General features: G+C 43.2%; 1 protein-coding gene across 2 annotated transcripts in view; it reads left to right on the top strand.

Moving 5' to 3' along the window:
• LOC137344497 (integrin beta-1-like) overlaps positions 1-27,143 on the top strand; it is a 101,351-nt gene that overhangs the window by 36,244 nt on the left and 37,964 nt on the right. For both annotated transcript variants that reach the window (XM_068007539.1, XM_068007531.1), the window contains exon 2: positions 23,846-23,915. In XM_068007539.1, the coding sequence (XP_067863640.1) occupies positions 23,846-23,915 (70 nt within the window). The remainder of the gene's footprint in view (positions 1-23,845; positions 23,916-27,143) is intronic.

The raw sequence follows: 27,143 nt of genomic DNA, 5'->3' as shown, positions 1-27,143 counted from the left end.
ATAGTATGTCATTTGTGACTTCGATAAGGGCCGTTTCAGTACTGTGGCACCTGATTGGAGGGGTTCAAACATGGAGTTGTGGGAAAGATGTGTACAGATTTGGGAGGTGACAACACATTCAACGACTTTGGAGAGGAAAGGGAGATGGAAGATAGGGTGGTAGTTTGCAAGGACAGAGGGGTCAAAGGTAGGTTTTTTGAGCTATATCTTTTGCTGTATCCTGTGTCTCCAGTTATTTCCTATTTTAGTCTCCGCAGCATTAAATAAGTTTAGGGTTGATTGACATCATTTCACAGCACACCCAATGCTAAAGTTATAATGTAAATTCAGTCTAAATCCAGCGTCAAGGCCTAATATGACTGAGCAAGACTGTCTGGAGGATGCACTTGGTTCTGGAGTCTCTGGTTTACCACTATAAAAATTGATGTCTGCTTTGCACAGCAACTAACTTAGTAAAGTAAGTAAACCCTTGTATTTAATTTTAACAGGCAGCTCATTTATTTAGATTACGAATGGTGGGTACAAATACATAATCAACACCTCCATTCTTTTGGACACTACACAATCTGTGAGCATGAGGGGAGGAGGACTTAGCAGCTGAGAGCATTGGGAGTGATTCTGGAACCCTCTCGCTCCCCCTCCACAGGCCTTGGCTTCAATCAAAGTGGAATTCACAGTTGTGGGGGGTTTTAAAGAGTCGAAGCATGGATTGCATTTGAGCAGTAAAGGCGGATGATGTGCTGGCAGGGGGCTGGGAAGAACGAGAGTGTGGGCAACTGGATAGGCTGGCCACATTAGTCGTGGGCGGGGAAGAAAGTGCAACCATTTAAAAGCCCACAAAGGGAGGCAAGGCTTAAAAATGTGTCTTTAAATGGATAGCTAGTCATAAAAACAAGCACAAATCTTAAAATCAGTAAGTTTAAGCAGTGTACTAACTTACAGCCCATTTTTGAAGGCGCTGTTGCAGATTTGTGGCTGGTACAGGTCAGTGTAAGGGAGTTGAAGAGGAGGTGCCACAGAGCCATCAGTGACATGAGGTCTGTAACTATAGAGCCACCTTGTACATAAGAATATATGAAATAGGAGCAGGAGTAGGCCATACGGCCCCTCGAGCCTGCTCCGCCATTCAATAAGATCATGGCTGATCTTCGACCTCAACTCCACTTTCCTGCCCAATCCCCATATCCCTTGATTCCCCTAGAGTCCAAAAATCTATCTCTCAGCTGTGAATATATTCAATGACTCAGCATCCACAGCCCTCTCGGGTAGAGAATCCCAAAGATTCACAATCCTCTGTGAGAAGAAATTCCTCCTCATCTCGGTCATAAATGGCCAACCCATTAACCTGCGACTCTGTCCCCTAGTTCTAGACTCTTCAGCCAGGGGAAACAACCTCTCTGCATCTACACTGTCAAGCCCCCTCATAATCTTATGTTTTAATGAGATCACCTCTCATTCCTCTAAACTTCAGAAAGTATAGGCCCATTCTACTCAATCTATCCTCATAGGACAACCCTCTCATCCCAGGAATTAATCTAGTGCATATTCATTGCACTGCCTCTAAGGAGACCAAAACTGTACACAGTGCTCCAGGTGTGATCTCACCAAAGCCCTGTACGATAGTAGTAAGACTTTCTTACTTTTGTACTCCAGCTCCCTTGCAATAAAGGCCAACATGCCATTTGCCTTCCTAATTGCTTACTTTACCTGCGTGCTAACTTTGTGTTTCTTGTACGAGGGCACCCAAGTCTTTCTGAACACCAACATTTAATAGTTTCTCACCATTTAAAAAAAATTCAGTTTTTCTATTCTTCCTACCAAAGTGAATAACCTCTCATTTCCTCACATTACACTCATCTCCCATCTTCTTGCCCACTCGCTTAACCTGTCTGTGTGCCTTTGCAGACTCTTAGTGTCCTCATCACGGCTTACTTTCCCACCTACCTTTGTATCGTCACCAAACTTGGATACATTACACTTGGTCCCTTCAACCAAGTTATTAATTTAGATTATAAATAGCTGAGGCCCAAGCATCGAACCTTGCAGTACCCCACTAGTTACAGCCTGCCAACCTGAAAATGACCCGCTTATCCCTACTCTCTTCTGTCCGTTAACCAATCTTCTATCCATGCTAATATTCCCCCCCATCCCATGAGCCCTAATCTTGGGAAATAACCATTTATGTGGCACCTTATCGAATGCCTTTTGAAAATCTAAATATAGTACACCCACTGGTTACCCATTATCTACCCTGCTAGTTACATCCTCAAAAAAACTCTAATAAATTTGACAAACACGATTTCCCTTTCATGAAACCATGTTGACTGTGCCTAATCATATTATGATTTTCTAAGTGCCCTGTTACCACTTCCTTAATAATGGATTCCAGCATTTTCCCGAGTGAGATGAGGCCTATAACTACATAGCCACCTAGTGACAGGCACGTGTTTATATAGATTTCTCATTTTAAATGTCTATAATGCAGTTTGAATTACAGATCGCCGTTGTAAACATTTATGTAAAAGCAGTTGTCATTGTAAATGTTGACACAAAATGTTACTCAAAAAGTGACACAGGAGCTGCATGCCATACACATGACTTTTAATACTATTTAGTTTCAGTGCCACTTTTATCTTTTGGAATTCTCACTTCCTTTTTAACTACTGGATACTGGAAGAATATTTTTAACTTTGGTATCCTCCTCTCTGACTGGCATCTCATCTTTTTTTTAAGCTTGTATCAGCAAATTTTTGTACTCCACCCATAGTTCTCCTTTTTCTTAAAAGCTTTGTATAGCCTGCCTCTATTTGGTGTCCTAGTTGTCCATTTTGGAGACTGCTTATTTAGTTTACAGTTTATTGGTTGCATGCTTGCAAATTCAAATTTTATATTGCTTGGGCTAAAAAGTGGCAGATGGAATTCAGTGTCCGTACAACATGAACAACTTGCATTTATATAGTGCCGTTATCGTAGTAAAACATCCCAAGGCGCTTCACAGGAGTGTTATCAGACAAAATTTGACACAGCCGCATAAGATAGTAGGACAGGTGACCAAAAGCTTGGTCAAAGAGGTAGGTTTTAAGGATCATAAAGGAGGAGGTGTGTAGAGAGGCGGAGAGGTTGACTGAGGGAATTCCAGAGCTTGGTGCCTGGACAGCTGAAGGCACGGCTGCCAATGGTGGGACAAAGGAAATCGGGCAAGTGTAAGGTGATTCATTTTGGTGTTTCAAAAAAAAAGCAGTAATTATATTTAATGGAAGTAGGCTCATTTCTGTGGAAAAGCAAAGGGATTTTAGGCTGTGGGTTCACAGGACATTAAAGGCTGCATCGCAAGTTCATAAGGCCAGTTTAAAAAAAAGCTAATGGAATTCCTGGTTTCATCATGAGGAATGGAATATAAAAGCCAAAAGGCAATATAAAACCTTAAGACCTCAGTCAGGGTACTGTGTGTGGTATTGAGCTCCACAATATAGGAAGGATAAACGTAAATTCACTAAAATGCTGCCAGGTATGAGGAAACACAAATATGAAGACAAACTTGAGGAAAATTGGGTCTTTTATGTTGGAACAATGCAGATTACGGGGCAATATAATAGAAATGTTTAAAATTATGACCGGTTAGGACAAGGTAGATAGACTGTTTACGATAGTTGAGAGGTCTAGAACAAGGAGTCATAGATACAAGATTAAATGTAAGAGATTTAAAACAGAGAGCAAGAGAAAACAGTGCAGAGAGTTGTGAGGCTGTGGAATTCACTTCCAGGGTTAGTGGTTGAGGCAGAAACTATGTCACCATTCAAGGTTAGTTTGGATAGGTAAACAAAGTTATTTTGGGAACAGGTTGGGTAAATGTGATTAGAACTGTTTGCTCACATGGAGAGTGGTTGGTCTTAATAGCCTGTATCGGTGTTGTACTTCTGTGTATTTCATGGACAGTTCTATCTTTCAGCAATACATCCCAATTCATTTCTTTAAGTTCAACCCTCATTTCATTAATGTTTACACTCTTTAAGTCATATACATTTGTCTTCATCCTTTTGATTGCCAAATTATCATAAATTGAATCAATTTGTGGTCCTTAGTCCCCAGTGCTTCCACCACTATGTTGTAAATGATGCCCTAATTGATCATTTCTAAGAACCGGGTCAAGATAAGAAGTGTCCCTAGTGGGTTCAGTTAATAGTGGATTAAATAAGTTATCTTATGCCACATTTGCTTCTTATTCTCTTAAGGCATTTGTAATTTATATTGGGTTGATCAAAGTCGTCCATTGTCACATTATCTTATTTCATGTAGTATGGTACAGCACAGGAGGAGGCCATTCGGCTCATTGTGCTTGTGCCAGCTCTTTGAAAGATTATCCAATTAGTCCCACTCCCCAGCTCTTTCCCTATAGCCCTGTAATTTTTTTTACCTTCAAATATTTATTCAGTTCCCTTTTGAAAGTTACTATTAAGCGCTTTGGAATGTTTTTCTGTGTGAAATCAACTAGTTATTGAATCTGCTTCCACCACCCTTTCAGGGGCAGTGCATTCCAAATCATAACAACTCGCTGTTTTTTAAAAAAAAAACACGTTTCCTCATGTCACCTCTAGTTCTTTTGCCGATCACCTTAAATCTGTGTCCTCTGGTTACTGACCCTTCTGCCACTAGAAACACTGTCTCCTTATTTACTCTATCAAAACCTTTCATGATTTTGAACACCTCTATCAAATCTCTCCTTAACTTCCCTGTTCTAAGGAGAACAACCCCATCTTCTCCAGTCTCTCCACATAACTTTAGTCCCTCATCCCTGGCACCATTCTAGTAAATCTCTTCTGCACCCTCTCTAAGGCCTTGACATCCTTCCTAAACTGTGGTGCCCAGAATTGGAGACAATTATCCAGCTGAGGCCTAACCAGTGTTTTATAAAGGTTCAGCATAACTTCCTTGCTTTTGTACACTATGCCTCTATTTATAAAGCCCAGGATCCCATATGCTTTTTACCAGCCTTCTCAACTTGTCCTGCCACATTCAAAGATTTGTGTACATACACCACTCCCAGTTATCTCTGTTCCTGCACTTCCTTTAAAATTGTACCATTTAGTTTATATTGCCCCTCATTCTTCCTACTAAGGTGTATCACTTCACACTTCTGTTAAATTTCATCTGCCATGTGTCTGCCTGTCCTCCTGAAGTCTATTACTATCCTCCTCACTGCTACATTTCCGAGTTTCGTGTCATCTGCAAACTTTTTGAAATTGAGTCCAGGTCAATAATATATATTAAAAAGAGCAGTGGTCTTGATTTTGGAGGATGTGATCTGCATGCACAACATTCGCTCAACAGTGGAGCAAGTACAGAGTCAGTCAATTTTAAGATGCTACCAGCCTCTCAAAATAATTCAGGCATGGTTCCTGCTTTGACTTTTCCTGCTGCATTTATGGTTGGGAACCCACCTACTAGAGGATGATTCATTTTTGTGGTGGAACAGCTGAGTTCAATATGCATGTCAAAGATCCAGAAAGAAACTCTCTGCTAATGACTCCTCACTCCTGGATTAACTGCACCCTCAAACACTGCAGTTTAAATGCTGCAGTCCACAGGTTGTGGCACTTGAGCTGAATGCTATGTGGCTATTGAGGCCAAAGGCAGTGACACTTTTTCTGGTTCTAGATGAAGCACTGCGGCTGTTGCAGCTGAGTAACTTCACAAAATTATCCGCTGGATACACATTGTGTTCTAGATATCACTCGCCCATAAGGCCACCAATTCCTTAACGTACTGATCTTAAGTTACTACTGCAAACCACCACGACTGTGCTCTGATTGCTTCGGCCGCAAAATGGGCTACCCACCTCCAGAGAGCACAAATCTAAGGAGCGTGAGCCCAGCCTTGTGTATTATGACGCAAAAACAGGCGTGACCTTTAATGTGGCTAGCAAAAAGCAAGTCGATGACAAATTGGTGTGGGTATAAAGATCACTGCAGTGAGGAACAGAAAGGAGCAAGAAAGGTTTACTTTCCTAACTTTTGTCTGGATTGCATATGGATGTAGCATTCGCTGTGATAAGCTCATCACTTCACGTGGACATAGAATGTCAAAGATAGATGCCTTAAGCAGGACCCAGTGGTACAACTTTGTGAATAGACTCCATTTAGTGATTCCACATATAGTCAAAAAGCAGTGCATCTTTTGGCAACATTTTTTTGCTTTGCTGCAGGCGCCCATATAGTAACCTGTCATTCTTTATTTTCTGTTGCATTCCTAAGCTGAGAGGTTTGTACCATGCTTGTATATCTTTTGTACATGACAGTCAAAAGGTTCTAACAGAGATGTTAAAATCCTTGTTCTATTTTGGTCAAGGAAGGGTATTTTTGAACCTGCTGGACTTTATGCTTAAAACTGTATCCAAATTTCTTGTTTCAGATGACTACTGAACTTTATCTGTTTGTTCATGTGTCCTCTAGAGAGAATGTCACTTTGTCAGACATATATTAGCAGATGTCCTCAGGTCCTATATAGACTTGCTAATTTTATTTTTGGCCAGATGGGTATTCGTGCACATAAACCCATCACATTGCTTAAGAGTCTACATCCAAATTAAGAAATTTCCAGTTAGAGCTCCTGTTTGCCCAATATGGATGCATACTGTCCTTGTGGGGACACACCCCATTTGCCAAAGTACACAGAGCCTAGGTGCAAGTTGGCAAGAGCAAAGATACTGCTGGGGTTTAACCAGCAAAAGGCATGCAGCCTACCGGTACAGAGCACTGCGGAGCTTCCCATGTCTACCAATTAGATTTTTAGGTAAGGGTACCCTGGGATATAGAACAAGGACTGGTAAATAGGATTGAGGTACAGATCAGCCATGATCTAATTGAATGGTGGCGAAACAGACTCCAGGGGCTGAAATGACATTCTCCTGTTTCTATATTCCTAGACCATTGGCTTGCAATGTTATCTGGAGCTATGTGCAAAAAATCCCAGTGATGGGTTTACCCCTTCAGGTTCTGTTAGTGAGCCAGGCTGGTTAACCAGTTTTCAATAGTGCCTTGGAGTACTGTAGACCTGCCCTGCTCAGGTATTACCAAGTCTGCCATGGAAGATTGACTTGGTTTGATTTTCCATCACCAGATGAGTCATCTTAGAGCCACCTCAACCCCAAAGAGACCCTGTTTACCTTTCTTTTCCCCTTTTCTTTCTCTTTCTCTTCCCCCCCTCCCCCCCCAAAACAAGAGAATAATTGGCCATTGCCTACCCATTTTTCAGTTGTCCATTCATAGAATTGCATAGAAATTTTAACACAGATATCGGCCATTTGGCCCAAACAGTCCATTTTGGTGTTTATGCTCCACAGTTGTCCTAATCCCATGCCTACTCTTTTCCCATATCCTTTTATTCTGTTTTCCTTCAACCAGCTAAACAATGTATTCTTATGTTGAAATGGCCTCTGATTCAATCTCAAACTCTGGTAGTGCATTTCACAGCCTCACAGTCCTCTGTTTTTTTAAAAAAAAATTCTCCCCTCCTAAATCTCTTGCATTTAAGCATGTATCTCTACCCCATAATCACTGGATGGTCTGTCTCCATCTACTCGGGCACATCCCTTCATTATTTTAAACACCTATTTTAAATTGCCCCTCAATCTCCTCTCTTCTAATGAAGACAGACCCAATTTTTCAAGTCTTTTTGTATTTGTATTTCTTCATACCAGGCAGCACCCTAATGAATCTGCACTGTACCAGTGTCTCAACAAAACTGCACATAGTACTCCAACTGTGGTATTACTAAGGTTTTATATAGATTCTCCATTACATTTCAACTTTTATATTCTATACCTGCCATTACACTCAGAATTCCATTAACTTTTAATGGCCTTATCTACAAAGTGCTGTTTTTAATGTCTTGTGTACCTGAACCCACAAATTCCTCTGCTCTAACATCTCTCAGATTTCTCCCATTTAAAGTGTAATTAATACTTTTTTCAACCTTATATTGAATTCCATCAGCCACTTCAAAAGTAAATAAAAGACTGTAAAGCTCGAGTATCCTGAGGATGTGGAAGGTGCTATATAAATACAAGTGTGTTCCATTTCTTCCTGTTTGTCCTTTCTTTCTGTGAACACATTTCTACCCAGCCTTCAGGTAATGCTTTCCAGCAGCTTTCTGTCCCAAGTCTGAGTTTATTCAGCTATATGACAGACATACAACTTCAGAACAGTTTGCAGCATGCTACTTGCCTTCATGTGCTAGATGTTGCAGTTCAATGCTGCGTATCAGCCTCGCTCATCAAGTCCTCATTTGAGAGTCTGTGGGGAAAATGATATTCCCGCTATGAGGCTAACTGCCCAGTCTTGGATGCTCGGTGACTGATGTTGGCTGGAGCCTTTCCTCCCTTCAACCACTTCCACTACTTTCCACAAAAATAAGTTACTAAAGTAGAGCGTATAGGAAGAGGAGTAGGCCATTCAGCCCTTCGAGCCTGCTCCGCCATTTGATAAGATCATGGCTGATCTGTGATCTAACTCCATATACCTGCCTTTGGCCCATATCCCTTAATACCTTTGATTGCCAAAAAGCTAGCTAATCTCAGATTTAAATTTAGCAATTGAGCTAGCATCAATTGCTGTTTGCGGAAGAGAGTTCCAAACTTCTACCACCCTTTGTGTGTGGAAATGTTTTCTAATCTCACTCCTGAAAGGTCTGGCTCTAATTTTTAGACTGTGCCCCGACTCCTAGAGTCCCCAACCAGCAGAAATAGTTTCTCTCTATCCACCCTATCTGTTCCCCTTAATATCTTATAAACCGCGATCAGATCACCCCTTAACCTTCTAAACTCCAGAGAATACAACCCTAATTTGCGTAATCTCTCCTTGTAACTTAACCCTTGAAGTCTGGGTATCATTCTAGTAAACCTACGCTGCACTCCCTCCAAGGCCAATATGTCCTTCCGAAGGTGCGGTGCCCAGAACTGCTCAGTGCTCCAGGTGCAGTCTAACCAGGGTTTTGTATAGCTGCAGCATAACTTCTTCCCCCTTGTACTCTAGTCCTCTAGATATGAAGGCCAACATTCCATTAGCCTTATTGATTATTTTCTGCACCTGTTCATGACACTTCAATGATCTATGTGCCTGAGCCCCTAAGTCCCTTTGGACATCTACTGTTTTTAACTTTTTACCATTTAGAAAGTACCCTGTTCTATCCTTTTTTGGTCCAAAGTGGATGACCTCACATTTGTCTACATTGAATTCCATTTGCCACAGTTTTGCCCATTCACCTAATCTATCAATATCGCTTTGTAATTTTGTGTTTTCATCTACACTGCTTACAATGCCACCAATCTTTGTGGCATCGGCAAACTTAGATATGTGACTTTCTATGCCTTCATCTAAGTCGTTAATAAATTTGATGCTAAGTGTGCAGATAGTCCATCTGGTACAGTTATGTGTGCAGGTGTATAAGCAGTAGTGGTAATATCTTATTTATATCTCTCAATTTCTTTCCATGGAAGTGATTTTGTAAAATAGACCAAATTTATCCTGTTATGCTGCAGGGTGATTTGGTGGCAGTACATTTATTAACATGGGTAATCTTAAGAGGCTCAGTTCTGAAAACAGTTTGTAAATGTTCGACCAATCCAGGAATGTACATTGTTGGTACAGACGAGTATTAACATCCCTCTGACTGTCGCCCAACAGACTTTAACTGTGATAGTTTGTGGAAGGAAATGGATTAAAGTGGGTGGGGAGGCTGATTGAACAGCAAGTCAGGATCTAACCTTGTATGGCAACAAATTTATTGTTATGCAGAATCTGTGGCCAGAATAGTTTTCTGAAAGTTGTATTCCTGGGAGAATGTTTGAAGTATCCAGAGCTGTTTGTTTAATGCCTCATTCCACTTGCGAGGGTGAGGTTTAGAAAAATTCTTCAGTGAACTGGACAGTGGTGCTATGATTTAACTCAGATTTAAATAGTGTAAGTGTGTCATTTCACAAAAGTCAAGTGTTCACTTTTTCTCCGGTAAATTGTTGCTGTTACAGAACTCTTTTAAACTAGCACAGAATGTACCAAAACTACAGAATTCCTACAGAAAAAATTACAGCAGAAGCCACCATAATCGGTATTGTAGTGGTTATGTTACTCGACTAGTAATCCAGAGGATTTGACTAATAAACCAGATGATGCAAGTTCACATCCCTCCATGGTTGTTTGAGAATTTGAATTCAGTTCAAAATAAATCTGGAAATAAAAAGATGGTATCAATAAAAGTGACCATAAAGTTGTTGGATTATCGTAAAAACCCAACTAGTTCGCTAATGTCCTTTTAGACAATGAAACTTGCCGTACTGATCTGGCCTATACGTGACTCCAATGATTGACTCCTAGCTGCCCTCAAGTGGCCTAGCAAGCCACTGTACAAGCTACAAGCATCAAACGGTTCAAGAAGGCGGGCCCACCACCACCTCAGGGCAGCTAAGGATGAGCAATAAATGTAGGCCATGCCAGTGATGGCCACATCCTGAGAATTTTTTTAAAAACACATCGTCAATAAAATTTCAAATTTATCATCATCTTTAGCACATGCTTCAGCTTTTTAAGATGTGGAGATGCCGGTGATGGACTGGGGTTGACAATTGTAAACAATTTTACAACACCAAGTTATAGTCCAGCAATTTTATTTTAAATTCACAAGCTTTCGGAGATTTTCTCCTTCCTCAGGTAAATGTTTCAAGATCTCCTTGAAGCCTACGCATTTATACATATTGAATAATACATGGTGTTTACAGACTGCCCCTGCAACTGCCCGTTGCCAAGGCAATCACCGTGTTCAGACAGAGAGGTGTCATCTGCAGAACCCCCGAATACACATTCAACAAAAAAACAAACAGGGAAAAAAAACAGAGAAAAAAAACACAGAGAGAGGCAGAAACATCCGGAAGGCAGAGAGAGCCAGCAAATGACCCATTATATTAAAAACAGATAACATTTGTTCGCTGGTGGGGTAACGTGTAGCGTGACATGAACCCAAGATCCCGGTTGAGGCCGTCCTCATGGGTGCGGAACTTGGCTATCAATTTCTGCTCGACGATTTTGCGTTGTCGTGTGTCTCGAAGGCCGCCTTGGAGTACGCTTACCCGAAGGTCGGTGGATGAATGTCCATGACTGCTGAAGTGTTCCCCGACTGGGAGGGAACCCTCCTGTTTGGCGATTGTTGCGCGGTGTCCGTTCATCCGTTGTCGCAGCGTCTGCATGGTCTCGCCAATGTACCATGCTCTGGGGCATCCTTTCCTGCAACGTATGAGGTAGACAACGTTGGCCGAGTCACAGGAGTATGAACCATGCACCTGGTGGGTGGTGTCATCTCGTGTGATGGTGGTATCTGTGTCGATGATCTGGCATGTCTTGCAGAGGTTACCGTGGCAGGGTTGTGTGGCGTCGTGGACGCTGTTCTCTTGAAAGCTGGGTAGTTTGCTGCGAACGATGGTCTGTTTGAGGTTGGGTGGCTGTTTAAAGGCGAGTAGTGGAGGTGTGGGGATGGCCATAGCGAGGTGTTTGTCCTCATTGATGACATGTTGAAGGCTGCGGAGAACATGACGTAGTTTCTCCGCTCCGGGGAAGTACTGGACGACAAAGGGTACTCTGTTGATTGCGTCCCGTGTTAGTCTCCTGAGGAGGTCTATGCGATTTTTTGCTGTGGCCCGTCGGAACTGTCGATCGATGAGTCGAGCGTCATATCCCGTTCTTACTAGGGCGTCTTTCAGCGTCTGTAGGTGTCCATCGCGTTCCTCCTCGTCTGAGCAGACCCTGTGTATTCGCAGGGCCTGTCCATAGGGGATGGCCTCTTTGACGTGGTTAGGGTGGAAGCTGGAAAAGTGGAGCATCGTGAGGTTGTCCGTGGGCTTGCGGTAGAGTGAGGTGCTGAGGTGCCCGTCTTTGATGGAGATTCGTGTGTCCAAGAAAGAAACTGATTCTGAGGAGTAGTCCATGGTGAGCTTGATGGTGGGATGGAACTTGTTGATGTTATCGTGTAGTCTCTTTAGTGATTCCTTGCCGTGGGTCCATAGAAAGAAAATGTCGTCGATGTATCTGGTGTATAGTGTTGGTTGGAGGTCTTGTGCAGTGAAGAAGTCCTGCTCGAACTTGTGCATGAAAATGTTGGCGTATTGGGGTGCGAATTTGGTCCCCATGGCTGTTCCGTGTGTTTGGGTAAAGAACTGGTTATCGAAGGTGAAGACATTGTGATCCAGGATGAAGCGGATGAGTTGTAGGATGGCTTCCGGAGATTGGCTGTTGTTGGTGTTGAGTATTGATGCTGTCGCAGCGATGCCGTCATCGTGGGGGATACTGGTGTATAGTGCCGAGACGTCCATCGTGGTGAGAAGTGTTCCTGGTTCAACTGGTCCGTGGGTACTGAGTTTTTGTAGGAAGTCTGTAGTGTCGCGACAGAAGCTGGGGGTTCCCTGTACGATGGGTTTCAGGATGCCCTCGATGTATCCAGAGAGGTTCTCACACAGGGTTCCGTTGCCTGATACGATGGGACGTCCGGGTGTGTTGGCTTTGTGTATCTTTGGGAGGCAGTAGAAGTCTCCCACGCGGGGATTACGTGGGATGAGAATGCGTAGGATGCTTTGAAGGTCTGGATCGAAGGTCTTGATCAGTTTGTTGAGCTGGTGGGTGTGTTCTTTGGTCGGATCTGCGGGTAACCGTCTGTAGTGTTCCTGGTTGTCCAGTTGTCGGTATGCTTCTTTGCAATAGTCTGTTCTGTTCTGTATGACTATGGCTCCTCCTTTGTCCGCTGGTTTGATGACGATGTTGCGGTTGGTCTTGAGAGCGTTGATGGCGTTGCGTTGTGCTCGGGTGACATTCTGGACTGTCTTCTGAGTGCGGCTGATGAATCTGGCATTGACGCATTTCCTGACAGCTTGAGCATACATGTCCAGCTGAGGGCAGCGACCCTCCGGAGGAGTCCAGTTTGACTCTTTCCTCTTCGGTTGCTGTACCGCGGATCCCTCTGTCTGCTGTTCCGGATCGTCGATTGTCTCATTGGGTTCGCTGCTGAAATCTTGGGGTTTGTGGTAGAATTCCCGGAGCCTCATTCTCCTGATGAATTCCTCTGTGTCCGCCGCGAGACTAGTGGGGTCCATTTTGGTAGTGGGGCAGAAATTGAGCCCTCGGCTGAGAACTTCGATTTCGTCTGGTTGAAGGGTGTGGTCGGATAAATTGACAATAGACTTCCCTGTGGTTGCAACCGTGGTACCAGGGGAAGCTTGGTCGTTGCTGGTGGTGATGCCGAGTTTCTCAAGCTTCCTGCTCTTGGTTTTCATGTAGGCAGCGTAGTTCCGTTGCCTCGTCTGTTTGGCGGTATAACGTAGCTGGTCTGCTGTGTCCTGAGTACAGGTTGAGAGTATGGACTCTATCTTGGTTTCGAGGTTGTGGCGTCTGCTGTAGAGTTGGTGTATGAGATGGTTGCGGAGTGTGCGAGAGGTACGGCGGCAGAGTCTCTCAGCGTAATCCGAGTTGTATGTGGACTTGAGTGGGTTCGTGATCTGGAGTCCTTTCGGGATCTTGTCTGCTTTCATCAGATTCATCAGCCGCACTCAGAAGACAGTCCAGAATGTCACCCGAGCACAACGCAACGCCATCAACGCTCTCAAGACCAACCGCAACATCGTCATCAAACCAGCGGACAAAGGAGGAGCCATAGTCATACAGAACAGAACAGACTATTGCAAAGAAGCATACCGACAACTGGACAACCAGGAACACTACAGACGGTTACCCGCAGATCCGACCAAAGAACACACCCACCAGCTCAACAAACTGATCAAGACCTTCGATCCAGACCTTCAAAGCATCCTACGCATTCTCATCCCACGTAATCCCCGCGTGGGAGACTTCTACTGCCTCCCAAAGATACACAAAGCCAACACACCCGGACGTCCCATCGTATCAGGCAACGGAACCCTGTGTGAGAACCTCTCTGGATACATCGAGGGCATCCTGAAACCCATCGTACAGGGAACCCCCAGCTTCTGTCGCGACACTACAGACTTCCTACAAAAACTCAGTACCCACGGACCAGTTGAACCAGGAACACTTCTCACCACGATGGACGTCTCGGCACTATACACCAGTATCCCCCACGATGACGGCATCGCTGCGACAGCATCAATACTCAACACCAACAACAGCCAATCTCCGGAAGCCATCCTACAACTCATCCGCTTCATCCTGGATCACAATGTCTTCACCTTCGATAACCAGTTCTTTACCCAAACACACGGAACAGCCATGGGGACCAAATTCGCACCCCAATACGCCAACATTTTCATGCACAAGTTCGAGCAGGACTTCTTCACTGCACAAGACCTCCAACCAACACTATACACCAGATACATCGACGACATTTTCTTTCTATGGACCCACGGCAAGGAATCACTAAAGAGACTACACGATAACATCAACAAGTTCCATCCCACCATCAAGCTCACCATGGACTACTCCTCAGAATCAGTTTCTTTCTTGGACACACGAATCTCCATCAAAGACGGGCACCTCAGCACCTCACTCTACCGCAAGCCCACGGACAACCTCACGATGCTCCACTTTTCCAGCTTCCACCCTAACCACGTCAAAGAGGCCATCCCCTATGGACAGGCCCTGCGAATACACAGGGTCTGCTCAGACGAGGAGGAACGCGATGGACACCTACAGACGCTGAAAGACGCCCTAGTAAGAACGGGATATGACGCTCGACTCATCGATCGACAGTTCCGACGGGCCACAGCAAAAAATCGCATAGACCTCCTCAGGAGACTAACACGGGACGCAATCAACAGAGTACCCTTTGTCGTCCAGTACTTCCCCGGAGCGGAGAAACTACGTCATGTTCTCCGCAGCCTTCAACATGTCATCAATGAGGACAAACACCTCGCTATGGCCATCCCCACACCTCCACTACTCGCCTTTAAACAGCCACCCAACCTCAAACAGACCATCGTTCGCAGCAAACTACCCAGCTTTCAAGAGAACAGCGTCCACGACGCCACACAACCCTGCCACGGTAACCTCTGCAAGACATGCCAGATCATCGACACAGATACCACCATCACACGAGATGACACCACCCACCAGGTGCATGGTTCATACTCCTGTGACTCGGCCAACGTTGTCTACCTCATACGTTGCAGGAAAGGATGCCCCAGAGCATGGTACATTGGCGAGACCATGCAGACGCTGCGACAACGGATGAACGGACACCGCGCAACAATCGCCAAACAGGAGGGTTCCCTCCCAGTCGGGGAACACTTCAGCAGTCATGGACATTCATCCACCGACCTTCGGGTAAGCGTACTCCAAGGCGGCCTTCGAGACACACGACAACGCAAAATCGTCGAGCAGAAATTGATAGCCAAGTTCCGCACCCATGAGGACGGCCTCAACCGGGATCTTGGGTTCATGTCACGCTACACGTTACCCCACCAGCGAACAAATGTTATCTGTTTTTAATATAATGGGTCATTTGCTGGCTCTCTCTGCCTTCCGGATGTTTCTGCCTCTCTCTGTGTTTTTTTTCTCTGTTTTTTTTCCCTGTTTGTTTTTTTGTTGAATGTGTATTCGGGGGTTCTGCAGATGACACCTCTCTGTCTGAACACGGTGATTGCCTTGGCAACGGGCAGTTGCAGGGGCAGTCTGTAAACACCATGTATTATTCAATATGTATAAATGCGTAGGCTTCAAGGAGATCTTGAAACATTTACCTGAGGAAGGAGAAAATCTCCGAAAGCTTGTGAATTTAAAATAAAATTGCTGGACTATAACTTGGTGTTGTAAAATTGTTTACAATTGTCAGCTTTTTAATACATAGTAACGACCATACTCAGTCAAGGTCAGCAGCTGTGTCATTCAGTGATTGCTGATGCATTCTTTAAAAAAGTAGCTAGATACAAAAGCATGAGGAATACATTTCAAGATTGAAGCTGGATTGTCTGTTTAAAAGCTTTTACAATGTGCTTTGACTTGCTCTAGATCAGAATCTGCATGCTGGAACAATGTCTTGGAAAGACTTGATGGCACGCAAAAGTACTATGATAAGTGCATGTTTCGGACGTTTTTGGGCGGGCGGACCTTAATTCTTGAGCTCAATGTCTGGAAAATCAGCTTTGGATTAACTACAGTAGAGACAAGCGGATCTTGGTGTTGGACTTTCTTAAAGTACCATAATGTAATATTGACACAATTTTGAGACCATGCAAGCATAAAGTTAGATATACTGCTAACTTTAAAGATCCTGCTGTGCACAAAATGGCTGCTACCTTTGCCTACATAAATGACTGCTCTTGAATGTAATTTATGTAGACTGTGCTGGGACATGAGCTATAGTAAAGTGCTCTATAAATACAGATCTTTTCATTGCTGTGGAGCATGGGAAGGCTAGAGTTCAATGTGTAATGAATACTGCTTACTGACTTTTTAGCTGATGAGGTTGTCGGCTTTTTTCAAATTAAATGGAAGTACATAAGGTTGCGAGGGTGTTGAAGCAAAGTTAGAAAAGTATATTTTGCACTGTCTGCAGTTATATACTACAAGAAATTCAAAAGAAACCCAAAAGATGATCTATCTTAGCGCATACTTGTAGAATTATATTACCCATTCCTAAAAAAGTGTAATTGATTCCAAATGTAGTCTGCTTGATTGGCACACCTGCCACTGGACTGTAGCAACTCGGCAAGTTTACTAAAACAGCACCTCTCGCCTCTGCAGCAGTTCAAGACCCACCACCACTCCACAAACTCCGTTCCCTAGCCACCGATTCCATCCCTCTCCTTGACTACTAGCTCAATTACTAAATTTAAATGAGATAGATAGCTTTTTGGGAACCAAAGGTATTAAGGGATATGGGCCAAAGGCAGGTATATGGAGCTAGATCACAGATCAGCCATGATCTTATCAAATGGCGGAGCAGGCACGAGGGGCTGAATGGCCTACTCATGTTCCTATGAACCAGACCGCTCGCAACCTTGGCGTCCTAATTGACCCTGAGATGAGTTTCTGACCACATCCGCTCCATCACCAAGACCGCCTACTTCCATCTCAGTGACATCGCCTGTCTCCGCCCCTCAGCTTATTTGCTGAAACCCTCATCCATGCCTTTTGTTACCTCCAGACTCAACTATTCCAATGCTCTCCTGGCTGGCTTCCCATCTTCCACCCTCCATAAACTTGAGCTCATCCAAAACTCTGCTGCCCCTATCCTAACTCTCACCAAATGCCATTCACCATCACCCCTGTACTCGCTGACCTTCATTGGCTCCCGGTCTGGGAACGCCTCGATTTTAAAATTTTCATCCTTGTTTTCAAATCCCTCCATGGCCTCGCCCCTCCCTATCTCTGTAACCCCCTTCAACCCTCTGAGATCTCTGCGGTCCTCCAACTCTTGCCTCTTGCACATCCCCAATTTTTAATCGCTCCACCACTGGTGGCCATGCCTTCAGATGCCTAGGCCCTAAGCTCTGGAATTTCCTCCCTAAACCCCTCTGTCTCTCTACCTCTCTCCTTTAAGATGCTCCTTAAAACATACCTCTTTGACCAAGCTTTTGGTCAGCTGTCCTAATATCACCTTATGTTGGTGTCAAATTTTGTTTGAAAATGTTCTTGTGAAGTGCCTTGGGACACTACGTTAAAGGTGCTATATAAATGCAAATTGTTGGTAATAGATATGGTCTTTCCCGCGTCTGCTCAATCCCATGAGCAAATAATTTGAAAAAGCAAAACTAAATTTCAAGTCATTTGAGTTGGATCTACCATTTTGGGGTCTTGCTGCTTAAAAATTTCCTTCTGGAAGTGTAATGATTACATTTAATTCAGTTTTACTGAAATGCCTGGGCATTAAATGTATAAAATATATGATCATTTCACAGTGTGAATGGCTACGGTTTTTTCCCGTTCTCTCTTCACCACCACCACCCCCCCCCCCCCCCCCAACACCAGCTCCCGAACACCCCAAATTTTAAATTCTCATCCTTGTTTTGAAATCCTGCCATGGTCTCACCCTCTCTATGTAATCTCCACCAGGTCTGCATCCTCCCCCTTCCTTCACCCACACCTCAAACTCTCCATTCCTCTGACTATGGCATCTTGTGCACCCCTTTTCCTTCGCCTATCCTTGGTAGCTGAGCCTTCAGCTGCCCTATGCCCTATTCTGGAGTTCTATACCTAAACCCCTTTGCCTCGTGTCAGTCTTAGCTCGATGGTGGCACTCTCACCTCTGAGTCAGAAGGACATGGGTACAAGTCACAATTCAGAGACTCGAGCACATAATCTAAGGTGACATTTCAATACAGTACCAAGGGTGTGCTGCACTGTTGGAGGTGTCTTCTTTCGGATAAGACGATAAACTGAGGCCCTGTCTGCCCCCTCAGGTGGGTGCAAAAGATCCCATGGCACTATTTTGATGACGAGCAGGGGAGTTCTTCCTGCTGTCCTGGCCAATATTTATCCCAATATCATGAAAACAGATTATCTGATCATTATCACATTGTTGTTTGTGGGACCTTGCTGTGCACAAATTGGCTGCTGTGTTTATCTACATTACAACAGATGACTACACTTCATAAGTACTTAATTGTCTGTAAAGCACTTTGGGATGACCTGAGGTTGTGAAAGGTGTTATATACATGCAAATTCATTCTTTCTTGCCCTTCCACCTCCCTCTCCATTTAAGATAAAATTGACCTCTTGTGCTGTTAGTGTTTGGAAGCTGTGACAGTTTGTGTTTCTTTCAAATTGTTAAAATTGTAGTGGCAGCTGTACTATAATTGGTGCCACACTCTTTGGTTCTGTAAATAATTTAATAGCTAGTTTTAATAAGATGCTTCCTCTGTTAGGCAAACAGGAACTGCCTTGATAAGGTAGCTAACTGAGTGAGTAATATATACTTCATAATGATCCCCTTTTTAACAAAAAATGTTTTTTATACTTGTGTATAGGCTTTTTTAAAAATCTGAGGAATGCGGAATAAAAATGCATAAGTGGAAACGTAATCAACTCATTCTTTAAGGTTAAAAGCTGTGGATATATTTTACATGAAAATCTTTGGGTTCTTGTTTTCTTGACAGGGAAGTACCATTGAGCCTGGGGAGTAAGTGGAGCTTTAACCAAAGATTGGCACCTAGTCATATGAGCAACCAAGCAAGGTTAAATAAGAGCCTTTTTAAAGATCCACTTCTTTGAGGAGAAAAAAGTTTGGGGAGTCACAATCCAATTTCTACTGGGCATGGATCCACAAGTGAGACTATTTTGGCACTAATTGGCAATTTCACTCCGAAGCTGTAAGGAGATGCTGTTCTGAGGTTGGCCTGGGTAACATTGTTGAAGCAGAAAAAAGGGAGCTTTACTCTGCAGTTTGCAGTTCCATACCTGACCCGGCAGTGCTCGATGGATGTTATTACAAAATTGCATATTGTCCTCAATTATATAATTATGAATATTCAAGTAGGATACTACTTGTTAAACCTACACTATTTCTGAAACTGGAGTGTGGTGTGCTTTAACAAATACTAGCCAATCTCCCGTACTGATGCTCATAGTGAGTTGGAGGTTTTAGAACTACTTTTATTGCAAGGTCAGTGTTCCTGATAACACTACTATCAGCATAGGGATGGCACTGAGACCTCGGGGTCCAGGATCATTGCAGAGTGAGGTTCTGGAAATACTGGGATGGGAATTAGGAGCATTGGAGGTAATTCTGGGAGCAGGGAACACAGAGGAATCTGAGATCTAGGAATGGTCCCTTCAGTGCAGGATTGGAGAGAGAGAGGTTTGGAGCCCTGAAGAGCATGAAGTTAATTTCCAAGTTAAATAACTTGTTCTATGTTAAATGTATAATATAAATACAATATCCCAAGATGCTTCACAGAAGTGTAATCAAAAAAATTGGATGCTAAGCCAATGAAGGAGATATTGTGAAGGGTGACCACAAGCTTGGTCACAGTGGTGGGTTTTAAGGAGGGTCATAAAGGAGGAGAGACAGAGGGTTCAAGGATGGAATTCCAGACGCTTCCAGAAAAGAGGGTGGTCAGGAGCAGTGTTGGCCCCTTAAAAACTGAAAGTGGGGATATTGTCATTGACGATGGGGAAATGGCAGACATGTTGAATAATAACTTTGCGTCGGTATTTACAGTAGGAAAAGAGGATAGCATGCCGGAAATACCAAGAAAACTAAAATTGAATCGGGGACAGGGACTCGATAAAATTAACATAAGTTAAACAACAGTAATGAAGAAAATAATAGCACTAAAGAGTGACAAATCCCCAGGACCAGATGGTTTCTGTCCCAGGGTTTTAAGGGAAATAGGTGAGCACATTGCAGAAGCCCTAACTATAATCTTTCAAAGTTCTCTAAATTCAGGAACTGTCCTTCTAGATTGGAAAATTGCACATGTCACTCCACTTTTTAAGAAAGGAGAGAGAGGTAATTATAGACCAGTTAGCCTAACATCTGTTGTGGGGAAAATGCTGGAGTCTATAATTAAGGATAGGGTGACTGAACACCTCGAGAATTTTCAGTTAATCAGAGAGAGCCAGCATGGATTTGTGAAAGGTAGGTCGTGCCTGACAAACCTGATTGAATTTTTTGAAGAGGTGACTAAAGTAGTGGACAGGGGAATGTCAATGCATGTTATTTATATGGACTTCCAGAAGGCATTTGATAAGGTCCCACGAAGGAGGAAGCCTCCGAAAGCTTGTGAATTTAAAATAAAATTGCTGGACTATAACTTGGTGTTGTAAAATTGTTTACAATTGTCAACCCCAGTCCATCACCAGCATCTCCACATCATAAGATACTGTTAGCTAAGATAGAAGCCCGTGGAATCGAGGGAAAAGTACGGACTTGGTTAGGAAGTTGGTTGAGCGAAAGGCGACAGAGAGTACGGATAATGGGTAGGTACTCACATTGGCAAGATGTGAGTAGTGGAGTCCCACAGGGATCTGTCTTGGGGCCTCAATTATTCACTTTATTTATTAACGACTTAGATGAAGGCATAGAAAGTCTCTTATCTAAGTTTGCCGATGACACAAAGACTGGTGGCATTGAAAGCAGTGTAGGTGAAAACATAAAATTACAAAGCGATATTGATAGATTAGGTGAATGAGCAAAACTGTGGCAAATGGAATTCATTGTAGGCAAATGTGAGGTCATCCACTTTGGACCAAAAAAGGATAGAACAGGGTACTTTCTAAATGGTAAAAAGTTAAAAACAGTGGATGTCCAAAGGGACCTAGGGGGTTCAGGTACATAGATCATCAAAGTGTCATGAACAGGTGCAGAAAATAATGATTAAGGCTAATGGAATGCTGGCCTTTATATCTAGAGGACTAGAGTACAAGGGGGCAGAAGTTATGCTGCAGCTATACAAAACCCTGGTTAGACCGCACCTGGAGTACTGTGAGCAGTTCTGGGCACCGCACCTTCAGAAGGACATATTGGCCTTGGAGGGAGTGCAGTGTAGGTTTACTAGAATGATACCCAGACTTCAAGGATTAAGTTACAAGGAGAGATTACACAAATTGGGGTTGTATTCTCTGGAGTTTCGAAGGTTAATGGGTGATCTGATCGAAGTTTATAAGATATTAAGGGGAACAGATAGGGTGGATGAAGAGAAACTATTTCCGCTGGTTAGGGATTCTAGGACTAGAGGGCACAGTCTAAAAATTAGAGCCAGATCTTTCAGGAGTGAGATGAGAAAACACTTCTACATACAAAAGGTGGTAGAAGTTTGGAACACTCTTCCGCAAACAGCAATTGTGCTAGCTCATTTTAAATCTCAGATGGATAGCTTTTTGGGAACCAAAGGTATTAAGGGATACAGGCCAAAGGCAGGTATATGCTGTTAGATCACAGATCAGCCATGATCTTATCAAATGGCGGAGCGGGCTCGAGTGGCTGAATGGCCTACTCCTGTTCCTATATTCCAGAGCATGGGACTGAGCCAGGTGAAGGCACAGGCAGCAGTGAGGCTGTGAGGGGATTTAAATGCTAAGATGAGAATTTTAAATTGGAGCTGTTGGGACCAGCAGCTATTGTAGATCAGTGAGAACAGGGGTGATGGAGCAGGACTTGGTGTGGGATAGAATACAGACAGCAGAGTTGTGGATGAGCTGAAGTTTATAGAGTCATAGAGTCATACAGCACGGATAGAGGCCCTTCGGCCCATCGTGTCCGCGCCGGCCATCAAGCCCTGTCTAATCTAATCCCATATTCCAGCATTTGGTCCGTAGCCTTGTATGCTATGGCATTTCAAGTGCTCATCCAAATGCTTCTTGAATGTTGTGAGGGTTCCTGCCTCCACAACCCTTTCAGGCAGTGAGTTCCAGACTCCAACCACCCTCTGGGTGAAAAAGTTCTTTCTCAAATCCCCTCTAAACCTCCCGCCTTTTACCTTGAATCTATGTCCCCTTGTTATAGAACCCTCAACGAAGGGAAAAAGCTCCTTAATATCCATCCTATCTGTGCCCCTCATAATTTTGTACACCTCAATCATGTCCCCCCTCAGCCTCCTCTGCTCCAAGGAAAACAAACCCAATCTTCCCAGTCTCTCTTCATAGCTGAAGCGCTCCAGCCCTGGTAACATCCTGGTGAATCTCCTCTGCACCCTCTCCAAAGCGATCACATCCTTCCTGTAGTGTGGCGACCAGAACTGCACACAGTACTCCAGCTGTGGCCTAACCAGTGTTTTATACAGCTCCATCATAACCTCCTTGCTCTTATATTCTATGCCTCGGCTAATAAAGGCAAGTATCCCATATGCCTTCTTTACCACCTTATCTACCTGTTCCGCCGCCTTCAGGGATCTGTGAACTTACACACCAAGATCCCTCTGACCCTCTGTCTTGCCTAGGGTCCTCCCATTCATTGTGTATTCCCTTGCCTTGTTAGTCCCTCCAAAGTGCATCACCTCGCACTTTTCCGGGTTAAATTCCATTTGCCACTGTTCCGCCCATCTGACCAACCCATCTATATCGTCCTGCAGACTGAGGCTATCCTCCTCGCTATTTACCACCCTACCAATTTTTGTATCATCAGCGAACTTACTGATCATACCTTTTACATTCATATCCAAGTCGTTAATGTAGGGTGGAGGATGGGAGGCAGGCCAAGTATAGTTGGAATAGTATAGTCCGAAGGTGACGGACACAGATGAGGTTTAAGTGACAGGCTGAGCATGGAATGATGTTAGAGGTGGAAGTAGGCAGTCTTCTAAAATCTTGTAGAAATGAAAATAAGCTGTCACTCATAGGATGAAGGGACAGACTAACCTTCATGGGAAATTCTGCAAATTGCACAATCTCAAACTGCACACATGCAGTTGAAAGCTCTGGAGAACTGTTGAGGTAACAATATCCAATCAAAGCCCAGGGATTTGAAACAGGCTGAGGCCTTAAATTAAAAACTTTAAATGAAGATATTAAAAGACACGAGAATTCAGTGGGTGAACTTAATTGTTATGAGATGTATTTTTCTTAATTTTTTTATCTTGCTTGAAACCTTATTTTGGACATTAGAAATTTCAGTTACTGATGGGGAAAGATGGCAGATAAAAATGTTCTCAAAAAGCACTTTGCTTGATTCATTTGGAACGGCGAAAGATTGTAACAAGCTATTATTTACATAGTTAAATGCCATCATAAGATGTTTACGTAGGCTGTTTCAATTTTAGATGTTAACAAAAGCATCACCAAAAATGGTGACAACCGGTAGTAAAGTTTATGGGCAGGAAGTGTGTGATATAAGCAAGAATTTGAATATGTATCTTTGATTCTGTGTTCTTCATTGCTTTATTTTTTATTTTTCTTCCTTTTAGATGGATTTGAAGTATATCCTTTGTACTGCACTGATTTCCTGCTGCATGTGGCACGGACTTGTTCAATCAGGTAACGTGATTCACTTATACAGTATATCACTGAACATTTAAGGTGCTCTTAAGAGATTCAAACTTACATCAAGAATATTCCCTATGAATGCCACTATTTTCCTGATAACTCAATCACATGAGAATGTTGAGTTCAGGATGCATCAGTCACTTGAACTCACTCACCTCAGTTCAAGGTGTTCAATGGCTTCTCTTCTCATCCTTCGCCGTTACTTCAAGTCCCCCAAGGATCTATCCTTGGCCCCTTCCTCTTCATCTGAATGCTGCCTTTGGCAACATCATCTGCAGACAGGATTCACCTTTCACACGTACTCTGATGACACTCAACTCTACCCCTCCACCACCTCTCTTAGCCGTTCTACTGCACCTGTGTTGTCAGACTGCTTGTCTGATAGAGTCTTGGATGAGCCGCAGTTTCCTCCAGTTAAATGTTAGGAAGACTGACAGCATTGTCTTCAGCCCCTACTACAAACCCTCTACTCACCACTGCTTCCATCACTGTCCCCATCTATTGTCTCAGGGTGAACCAAACTATTTGCAGCCATGGCATTTTATTCGCCCCTGAGCTGAGTTTCTGAACTTGTGTTGTCTCTATCTCAAATTGCATGCTTCCACCTCTGTAACATCACCCGACTCTGCCCCTACCTCACCCCATCTGCTGCTGAAACTCTCCCTTTATCCCCTCATGACTTATTTGTTTCAATGCTTTCATTCAAAACTCTGCTCTCTGCTCTCTGTTTCCTATCCCTTACCAAGTCCTGCTCACCTTTCACCCTTGTCTTTACTGATCTACAGTGGCTCATGAACCCCAATGCCACCAATTTAAAATGTTTAAATCACTTGGCATTGCCCCGCCCTAACTCTAACCTGCTCCAGCCCTACAAGCCCCCACCCTCCAAACTCCGTTCCTCTGACTCTGGCCTTTTGTGCATTCTCGTCTCACCATTGGCAGCTGTGCCTTTAGCCATCTTGGCTCCACGCTCTGGAATTCCATGCCTAAACTGTTCCATATCGCCACCTCCCTCTCCATTAAGAACCTTTTTCAAACCCACCTCTTTGACCAAACTTTTGGACAACCCCACCCCACACCACCACTCCCCTCCAATATCTCTGGCTTGATGTCCATTTATTAATTAGACCTCTGCAAAGCTTCTTGGTACAGTTTTCTACATGAAAGGTGCTATTTTAATGAAGCTTGTTATTTTACCAATTACTCTGCTGCCAAAATAGGTGGAATATCACGTCATTCATGACTGAGAGCAGTAAACCAGTCTGGCTTGTCCTGTTGGCATTGTGCTTTCTGATGGAGCAAAATTGCTATTACTTTGTGCATAAGGTTGCGGTACTCTGTGATTATCCGGATCAGAGATCAGTAGCTACAGGATCCGATTTGCAGGCAGTGGCATCTGACTACTGCTGTGAGCTATGTATTGTACTCTGGGTGCCAGGAGAGAGCTTAGTGTGTGCCTGTTTACAGGTATGCAGAGAGCTTTCTTGCTGGACGGTGAATTTTGTTTTGCACACATAGCGTCTGCTTTCCCAAGTAATTTTTTTTAAAACTCCCCAAACTTCCTGAACAACTCTTAAAACCTGGCTTGGTTTAAAACCTAGACACTTTGAAGTATGACTAAAGGATACAAATTATTTCACTCCTTTACCCGTCAAGTCAAAACAATTTTGTATCCATTTTTGCTGAACACCTTTTCATTTAACGGTTTTGTCCTTTTTGTGATGATTTGATTTGACTTATTTTAAAAATTCAGTTGACAAAACAAGAACAATTACAACTGTATTATATTTAATACGGTAATCACATCTTGTGATTACCATATTAATGCTTAAAAATATAACATGTATTTTTGAGATGTACGGCAGCTGAATTGTTAGTGAAGTTCATGTATATCAAGTTTTGCATTTTGGTCTGTCAAAAGCATGAAATTATCAAACTACATTTTTTAAAAAAAGCTTTGCCTTAATTTGCTACGTTATGCAATATTCCAATTTAATTAAAATTGTTTTAATCTATACATTTTCATGGTATTCAGATTGTATTACAGACAGCAATTGGTCTTTCCTGCTTTTTGTAGCACGAGTTTCATTTGAGACAGCATTGCCAAATGGTGCGATTGCTGAAAAAATGTCAGTTTAGTGATAGAGCGGGGTTAGTCGGGGTTAAATTCATCTATTCTATTAATGGTTTGAATAATATCTTGCATGAGCCTTCTCGTCACAATAAGCAATTCCACCGTCTTAATCTCTCCTCATAACTGATGCCTTAAGCTAGGTATCTGTTTGGTTACTTTTTTTTTGCATAGCCTCCAATGCAAAAATATCCTTGCTGTAGTATGGCGACCAGTATTGTACACAGTACTCCAGGTGTGGCCATACCAGTGTCTAGTGCATACTGAATCACCTCCTGAGATTTGTGCTCTGCCCTCTGGCTATACATTTTGGTTGGCTTTCTTTACTACTGCCGCATACTGCTTTGATTTCCAATGACTATCTACCACTAAACCCAGATCGCACTGTTGTTTTGTAGTCTTCCATTAAATTTATATCCTCCCATTTCTTTCCCTCCTCTACTCCCATTACATTGCATTTGCTCACATTAAGTGCTATTTAAATAGGGATGCACTGGGTCAAGATGAAAAACCAAATGATTTATGGGTCCAGTTATGGGAGTCTTTAAAAATTAGTTCAGGGGTACATAAAGTCACCTAAAATGCTGATGAAATACTGGGCTTCACCATGAGGTATGTATAATCTAAAGAATTACTACTGCGGACAGAATTTTGGTCAGAACTCATCTGGGATATTGCATTCATTCTGGGGCATCTCAGTTTAGGAAGGATATACTAGGAGTCTAGTGATTCACCAGGATAATAACTGGGATGAAAGGACTTGCTGCATTAAGGGAGTTAAGGGGTGAACTAATGTGTATAAAATAGTGAAAGAAATTGACATGGCAGCTAGGGAAAAACTTGTTCATCTAGTAGGAGAATCTGGAACAAGGAGCCAAAAATTTAGAATTGGAGTTAGCATTGAACCAGAAAAAATCTCCACACAAAGGGTTACAAGAATGTGGAATGCATTGTCCCAGAAGGCCATAGAGATGCTTAAAAGGAAGATTAAACAGTTGAGAAATAAGGATATTAAGGGATAAGGACTGGGAATTACGATTTTTTTTAAAAAGAGCTGCCACGGCTAACAAATTGAAGTAGCCTACTCC

This window comes from Heptranchias perlo, chromosome 2 (assembly GCF_035084215.1).
Source record: "Heptranchias perlo isolate sHepPer1 chromosome 2, sHepPer1.hap1, whole genome shotgun sequence".
Taxonomy (NCBI): Eukaryota; Metazoa; Chordata; class Chondrichthyes; order Hexanchiformes; family Hexanchidae; genus Heptranchias; species Heptranchias perlo.
This window is presented reverse-complemented; position numbering and strand designations above follow the sequence as displayed.